Source organism: Mycetomoellerius zeteki, unplaced genomic scaffold, assembly GCF_001594055.1.
Source record: "Mycetomoellerius zeteki isolate Tzet28-1 unplaced genomic scaffold, Tzet1.0 scaffold1013, whole genome shotgun sequence".
Classification (NCBI taxonomy): Eukaryota; Metazoa; Arthropoda; class Insecta; order Hymenoptera; family Formicidae; genus Mycetomoellerius; species Mycetomoellerius zeteki.
In genome coordinates, this window is record NW_017255927.1 from 4,243 (window position 1) to 12,981 (window position 8,739).

Consider the following 8,739-nt stretch of genomic DNA (forward strand, 5'->3'; position numbering starts at 1 on the left):
TAAAATTATTATTAAAATTAAAATTAAAATTAAAATTAAAATTATTATTAAAATTTAAATTATTAATTAAAATTAAAATGAAATATTAATTAAAATTGAAATGAAATATTTCGAGATTGTCCTTGAAGATCTAGGTATTTACCGCGTCGAGGAAGAGGGTGTCTAGATATTCACCGTCGAGGAATTAAACGTCTAGGTGTTCGTCGTCGAGGAATTAAAAGTCTAGATGTTTGCCGTTGAGGAAGTGGGTGTCTAGGTATTTTTGAAGAGGAATAAAGCCATTATAACTTGGGTTGGAATGTATCATATACAAAGAATTTCATCAAACAGCAAACGCAATTTAATAGTCATCAGTTCCACGGCCGATTAAGTAATTGACGTTGGTGAAACCGGCCCAAATGGTGGTTTCCATACGAGAAGCATGCACACTTAACGCTTTTTTTACCTTTTTTTTTAAAAAGGTTACTAAGACCTCGGTGGTCTAATGGTTCAGGACGCTCGTACGGAATACAAGAGATCCGGATTCGACTCCCGGCCGAGGTAATATTTTTCGCAATAAGTTTAAATTACAGTTTTTCAGCATATTAATATCTTTGAAATATGATAGCTGATTGAGCATCGTAATTATTAGAATTTAATTTAATTCGCGGACTTGGTTAGAGGGCGTGAGTGAGAGTGCATGCATGAGTGCGAATCTCAAAATATTATAAGCGATTTATAGTAAGTAGAAGCAACGCGAGGCTCATCTGTGAGGTGATAAGAGCAAGCGGTACAAGAGCAAGCGATAGGCGGGTAATTGGAGGAGAGGTTTTTTGGGCAAGTGTTAAAAAGAATCAAGCGTGATAAGAAGAGGTGAGGTAGATTAGGTTAGGGTGCGATAGAAAAGACGCGCAGAAGACGCGGGAAGCGGGAGAGATGGCCACCGCCGGTAAGGTAGGGAAGAATAAAGTGGACAATAAACAGAGATTATTGACAGGTGATAAAGGACAGGTAGGCTCTAAAAAAGTAACCTTCGATATGCCATAGGAAAAAAGCTTAAAGGAAAGTATAATGACGGAAATAAATGAGGAGATTAGAAAGAACTGTGAAGAGGTGAGGAAAGAAATGAGAGATATAGTGGAAAGGTAGCTAGAATAAGAAGGGATATACAAGAAGATGTGGATAGGGAAATCAGGAAATTAAAAGAAGGAAGGAAAAGAGAGGAGAAATTAGAGGAGGTCAGGAAAGAATTAAAGATAATAAAGAAAGAGTTGATAGAAAATAACAAGAAAATGGAAGAAAACATGAAGGACATAAGTAGCTTAGGACAGGGTAAGCAGAGAGGAGAAGGATTATGACAGCGAGGGAAGAAGTGTAAGAAGTATTGGTAGGGGAGGGGGTAATTCCACAAGGGCAAGATCTATGATAAACGAGGGGGGTTTAAGCTATAGGGAGGTAAATGTTTAAAAGAAATGGGTGTCAAAAAATGAAAAAGAGGAGAGGAGAAAAAATATAATTATAAAAGGAATAGAAAAGCCGAGAGGGATAGAAATAGATGGGAGAGAAAGGGAAAGATGGATTAAAGAATTTATAAAGGAAAGAATAGGGGTAGAATGTAATATAGTATTCACGAGGATTAATGGAAAAGTGATAGTAGTTAGAGTAGGCTGTGAGGAGGAAAGGAATGAAATAATGAGGAATAAGTATAAATTAAAAGGAGGTAGTATTTTTATTGAAAATGATTTAAGTTGGGAGGAAAGAAAAATTCAAGAGAGGATTAATAAATAGGTTAAGGAACAGAGGGGTGAAGGGAAAGATATAAAAGTAGGACTAGGTAAAGTAAGAATAGGTAGAATATGGAATGTAATCGAGATGGAGGAACAGGAGAAGAGGAAGAAAAAGGGGGATAAGGAAGGTGAGGTAACAAGGACGGGCGAGGGAGTGAGGGGAGAAGTAGAGGGGAAGGATGATGAGAATCAAAATCAAATTAGAAATGAAAATTTCGCTGGAGTCAAGAAGGATTAAATAATTATAAAGGAAAGGGAAAGGTAGTTGAAAAGGGTAAGAGGCAGAAGTCAGGGATACAGAAGAATAATAAGATAGTAGGAGTAAGCAAGAGGATAAAGGGAAGTGAACAGAAAAAACAAAGAAAATTATTATTATGGAATATCGCAGGAGCAGGAGGGAAAAATCAGGACGAGTTATGTAGAAGAATATGATTTTGTGAGCTTGAGCGAAACATGGTTAGATGAAAAAGGTTGGAATGCAATGAAGGATAGATTGCCAAAGACGCATGAATGGGCTTGCAGCTATGCTAGGAAAGAGAAAAAGAGAGGTAGGGCAAAAGGTGGTTTTATAATTGGTAAGCGGATAGGATGGGGAAATAAGGAGGACAGGAGTCTAATTAGGAAAGAGTGGGAAGGAATAATTATATCAGAGATAACATTTGGCGGTAAAAGAATGGATATAGTATCTATATACGGGGATCAAGGAGGAAAAAATTTAGGTATAAAGATAGGAATGATAAAGGGGGAATGCACGGAGGGTAAGAATATAATTATAGGAGATTTTAATATTAGAATAGGAGAATTAGGGGGAGAAGACTTAGAGAACGGGGGGAAAGACAGATGTAGCAAGGATAAGGTAATGGATTGGTAATGGAGGTGGTAAATTTATAGAACGGGTAACGGAGTATGGATGGCATATTCTGAACGGTAGAATAAATGGGGACTGGGAGGGAGAATATACTACTGTGTCCAAAAAGTAAGACCAATTTTCAATTTAAATTGCGCGGATATATCGAACGTGAGAAATATTTTTTTTTCTAAATTCGTAGCACTGTGACAGACATCTGTGTCAAACTTCACATCATAAACGACATTAGTGTTTCAGCTGCGCTTGGTTTTTTACGACGCAAAAAGTGTTTTTTCCGATTTTTACAATGTGTGATTTTGTTGAGCAAAGAAGTTGCGTTAAATTTTGTTTGCGAAATCAAATTTCTTGTGCAGAAACGTTTAGGATGTTGCAGAGAGTCTTTGGTGAGCAGACTTTGTCGGAAAGAAATGCTTACAAGTGGTATAAACAGTTCAAAGAAGGCCGAAAATGAGTTGAAGACAAAGTGATGAAAATCAAGGTGATGTTGACAGTTTTCTTTGATTATCGTGGTGTTGTGCACTATGAATTCCTTCTGCCGGGCCAAACTGTTCACAAGAAATATTATTTGAGTGTTATGCGTCGTTTGCATGAAGCTATTCGCAAAAAGAGGCCGGAATTGTGGAAAGACAACTCTTGGTTTTTGCACCACGATAATGCATCATCTCACACTGCATTGGTCCTTCGAGACCATTTTGCTAAAAATTCGACCCATATCGTTCCACAACCACCATATTCATCTGATTTAGCACCGTGTGACTTCTGGTTATTCCCTAAACTCAAAAGACCGCTCCGGGGACACCGTTTTAACTCGACTGAAGAGATACAAGCTGAATCGAAGAAAGCTTTGAAGGCCATTCCGGAAATCGACTTTAACAATTGTTTCGAGGATTGGAAAAAACGTTGGCATAAGTGTATTGTGTCTGAGGGAGATTACTTTGAAGGCGACGAAATAGATTTGAAATAATAAATAAATATTTAAGAAAAAAAATTGAAATTGGTCTTACTTTTTGGACACAGTAGTACATATGTAGGGGTAAGGGGTAGCTCGGTAATAGAATTAGCGTTGATTAACGACTCTGGGTGCGTTCCTTTATTTACTGCAAGTACTGCCACTACTACCAACGGCGTTCCAAAATGGATTACAGTGTACTGCGAAAGCACTTGTACAGATCTATGACATCATGAATTTTGATGTCATTTCCTGTTGAAACTACTGCAGCCAGCGAGGTAAAGCAGTCGCAGTTCAAGATGGCTACTTACTTAGAGATAACCTTAATCGATAGTGAAACTAATGAATCATATAAAATAATTGTTAGTCCCGAGGATGCAAAAAGAGCTGAAAATGGCAAGGATTATCTTATTGTAGATTTCTGTATCGCTATCACTATCACTTGATTCATCCTCAGCTATAATTTCTACTAGTATAGTTGCAATAAATGCAATTATATTTTCATTGAGTATTTCACTCATTGTTTACGAAAAACAAACAATGTTAATAATATACAGTGGTCAGTGGACGTAATGTACGTTAACTTGGTTAGTTGAACGAAGCGTACTGCGATAAGTTCCGATTTGTAAAGTTGCAACACCTCGATAGTTCTCGAAGTTAAAATGGAACGCTATTGGCAGTACACTTTTTGACGTCATAGCATCAGTACTTGCAGTAAATAAAGGAACGCACCCTCTATATATGATAGTATAGTAGAATTTAGGATAGATGCGAGAGTGGAATCCGATCACATGCCAATATGCTTGATACTGGAAGAAAGAATAAATGAGGGATCAGTTGAAAACGGTGCAGAAGAGGATAAAGAGGAAGAAGACAACGGAATCAAGGAAGAAATTATAATATGGAATAAAGAGGTCATTGAGAGCTATAAAAAGAATACGGAGATTATAAAGGATATGGCAAACGACATTAGAAATGAAGGGAAGGACGTCGAAGACATGTGGGAGGAAATCAAACAGATTGTTTTCAACAATGTAGTAAAAAAGAAGAAAATCAAAAAGAAGAAAAGGCGTATACGTTATAAAGACTGGTGGGATATTAACCGTACTACTGTAGGAAAAAGAGAGAGGTAAAGAGAATATGCAGGAAATGGAGAAATGGTAAGGTGACAAGTATGAAACACTTGGAAAAGAGGAAGGAGTTTAGAGAATTACTGGAGAAGAAACAAAAAAACAAAAAGGAAGAAGAAGAGGAAGAATTGAAGAAATTGAAGAGAGAAGCTGATGTGTGGAAATATATAAATAGGAAGAGAGATAAGAAGACATGGAAAGAGAATAGTATAAAGAAGGAGGAATGGAGGAAATACTTTAAGGAGCTACTAGACGGTATAGAAGCAGACGAAACAATTGCACAGCAGGGCACGGGTAAAAACATAATGCTTGAGGAAGAAGAAGAAAATGTCAAAGAAAAGGAAGTAAATATAGGTGATATAGCAGCAAATAGAGAAGAAAATAAAGAAAAGGAATGGAAAGAGAATAAGAAGAAGAAAATAAAGAAGCAAATAATGAAGAAAGGGAAGAAGAAGAACTGAAGGCTGAAGAGATTGAAAGGGCAGTGCTCAAGATGAAAAAGAAAAAAGCGGCAGGAATAGATGGTATACCTATGGAAGCATGGTTATATGCAGGTGAAGGATTAAGAAAAAGGTTAGTGTACCTACTGCAAAAAGTGTGGAGAACAGGCAAGATGCCGCAAGACTGAAAGGAAAGTATAATAGTCCCATTATATAAAAGGGGAGATGAGGAGAAGGTACGGAATTACAGAGATATCTCGCTACAATGTACGGCGTATAAAATATATGCAGAAGTAATAAGATCAAGACTAGAAAAGGAGGAAAGCAAAGGTATGATCCCGGACAGTCAAGCAGGCTTCAGAAGAGGAAGGTCAACGCTGGATAATATTTTCATACTGACGCATTTGGCACAAAGGGAAGTAAATCAGGAAGAAGGAAAGAGGAAAGTATATATGATATTTGCGGATTTAAAAGCTGCTTTCGATAAGGTAAATAGGAGTAAACTGTGGGAGATACTTAGAGACAAAGAAGTAACTGAATATCTAATAAGGAAGATAGAAAATATGTATGAAGAGATGGAAGTGAGGATAAGGACAAGGCAAGAATTTACCAAACAATTTAGAACGATGAAAGGAGTAAAGCAAGGCTGTGTGTTGAGTCCACTTCTGTTTAATTTATACATTGCGGATATAGATAAAGAATTAGAGATAAGAGAGATAGCAGGAGTTAGAATAGGTAGAGAAAGAATATGGTCGTTGGCATACGCGGATGATTTAGTTCTGATAGCTCATAATAGAGAGGTGCTACAGGATATGATGAGCACGTTCAAAAGGGAGGAAACTCGAGTTATGCACAGAAAAGACGAAAATAATAATGTGTGGAGGAAGCGGGAGAAAAAGGAAAGAGAAATGGAAATGGGGGAATAAAGAGCTAGATGAGGTACAGGAATTTAAATATTTAGGATTTATTTTAGACGGAAAGGGGAATTATAAAAAGCATATTAAGGAGCTAAACAGAAAAGAAAATATGGTGGCAAGAAAGGTGTGGGGTTTAGGAGAAAAGTTATGTAGAAATGATTTCAGAAGGAGATGGATGCTATTTAAATATTTGGTACAGAGTGTAATGTCTTATGGAGTAGAGTTATGGGGGTGGGAGGAAAAAGGGGAATTGGAAAAGATAATGCTCGACTATATTAGATGGATATTTAATTTGGATTTCTGCACACCTAGATACGTAATTATGAGAGAATTAGTAATGGATAAACTCAGAGTGGGATGGGGTATAAGGGCAAGAAAATTCGAGGAAAAGATTAAATCAGGTAACACAGGTAGGTTAGTCAGGGAGTGTTGGGAGGAGAAACAAAGCTATGAATGGAAAGATAGATACGGTATAGAGAGAGAGAGAGAGCTATTATAATAGAAACGGATGGGGAATAAATTCTAGAGAAGTGATGGGTCACGGGCAGGAAAATTTTGAAAAAAAAAGATTTAATAAATAGAGAAAGGGATTTACAAAGGCAATGAGAAAGAGAAAGAATAGATAGGTCAAAGTATAATATGAGATATAAAGAGATAAGTATTGAGAATAGGGTACCAAATTATCTGAGGACTGAGAACATAGAGTGGAGGAGAGGAGATGAGATAAGAGCATTAATTAAATTAAGATGTGGAAATATGGAAGAGAAAAACAAGTATTGGCTAGGAAAAGAGGAGAGGACATGTCTTTTCTGTGATAAAGATGAGGATAATTTAGAACATTATGTTAAAGAATGTAAGGAGGTAAGTGGTTGCTTCGAAGAGTTAGGGATAGACAATGACGAGATTATAAAAAAAGTCTGGGATGAAGATTTAGGGGAATCTAAAGGAAAAGCGTTAAAAAAACTTTGGAAGGATAGGGAAAGGAGGATAATAAAAAGAAAGGAAAAGATAGAGGCAGGAATGAATAGGGACAGAGAAAAAAATCTGGAAACGCGGAAGAAATGTAAGCTGCATTAAAAGACCAAATTAGGAATGATATAAATGTAAGGATAAGGAACTGAAAACTTTAGAAAACCTCACGGACGGAGGATATAGAGCGAGCAAAACTTTAGATAGGTATTAAGTAAGGTAGGCCGAGTGGTTAATAAAATAATTAAATAGGGTTCAGATATTATTATGTAACATATGTTTAGATATAGGTATTTATAATTGTTAGGTATGTATATATATGTTTAGATATAGGTAATTATAATTGCTTGGTATGTATATATATGTATATATGTATTTAAATGTAAACAAATGTGATATAGGTATAGAAATAGGTTTAAATTTAATTTTAAGATAAGAAAGATTTAATATACAATGTGAGCGACAGATAGATAGAGGACAAAAGGATAAGTTCAGGGTGAAAGAAAAATGTGCATACACGAATGAGGAATGAAAATGGAATGAAAGTATGAATGAGATAAGCTTTTTTCTGTAAACCAAGTCCCCTTCTTGGCTGTATATGCTGAAGTGTAAATAAATTCAATTCTATTCTATTCTATAATTTAATTCGCGAAATTTACTATAGTGGTTTAATTGTGTTTAGTCCGGAAATATTTCGGTGCACAGTTCATTAGACTACAATTGTGGTATATATGTCAAGTACATATATATCATATTTAGTGATTCAAGATTGAATTATTTAAAACATTTTAAGATCTAGCTTCGATCGTATAGGACTCTTATTTATCGATATAATTAATGATAAGTTAATTGCCATACCTTAGATATGTAGGAAAATTATCGACAATGATATTAACAACGGTTGCACCGCCTATACTCATCATGGCAACAAATACTGAAGACAATCCGAGAATACTGTTAGTGTCTTCAGCCCAGTACAATGAACCGCAACAAGTAGCAGCGACGATGAAGCAAATTGCTACACAGGAATTAAATAATTATAGGAATTATAAATAATTGTACATACGCAGAAAAAAATTATTCTTAAATCAACCATAATACAGGGTGTTTCCAAATTAAATGGCAAAACTTCGGGAGCGTGTAGAGGAGTAAAAAACTAAGAAAAAAAGTCCTATAGACATATGCTCGTTTTTGCTCCGTTTCAGAGAAATCGAAAAAAAATGTTTACATTTCTTGCCATATCTAGCACCGACATATTTGATTACATTTTCCACTTTCTGTTATGAATTTGTCAGTCGCTCTTTGAAAGCCTTTAACAGTAGATGAATTTTGTCTTTTGCAATATGCCGCGTACGTATTCTAATAGTGAATATGCTGATATGGTTTTTGTATACGGTTTCTGCAACGGTAATGCTTTAAAGGCGGTGCGAGAATATGCACGACGATTTCCAAACAGAAGAGTGCCAAACCGAAGAGTGTTTATGTTGACATTTAATAGATTGCGAGAGACTGGAACATTTTCAATTCGACAAGAAAACAACCGATTTCAAGCAGCGTTACGAAGAGATTTGCAGGCAGGGAATCGTATTTTACAACATTTTGACAATCATCCTGAGACCAGCGTTCGGAATGCGTCGGCTGTATTGGGAGTGTCACCACAAACAATTTGGCGAACTGTAAAAGGAGATAATCGCTATCCC

The 8,739-nt window shown here is 36.1% G+C and overlaps 1 protein-coding gene across 1 annotated transcript in view; it reads right to left on the minus strand.

Moving 5' to 3' along the window:
• The window catches only part of LOC108731731 (synaptic vesicle glycoprotein 2B), a 21,057-nt gene that overhangs the window by 2,925 nt on the left and 9,393 nt on the right, over positions 1-8,739 (minus strand). The window contains exon 8 of the mRNA XM_018462220.1: positions 7,898-8,057. Coding sequence (XP_018317722.1) covers positions 7,898-8,057 — 160 coding nt within the window. The remainder of the gene's footprint in view (positions 1-7,897; positions 8,058-8,739) is intronic.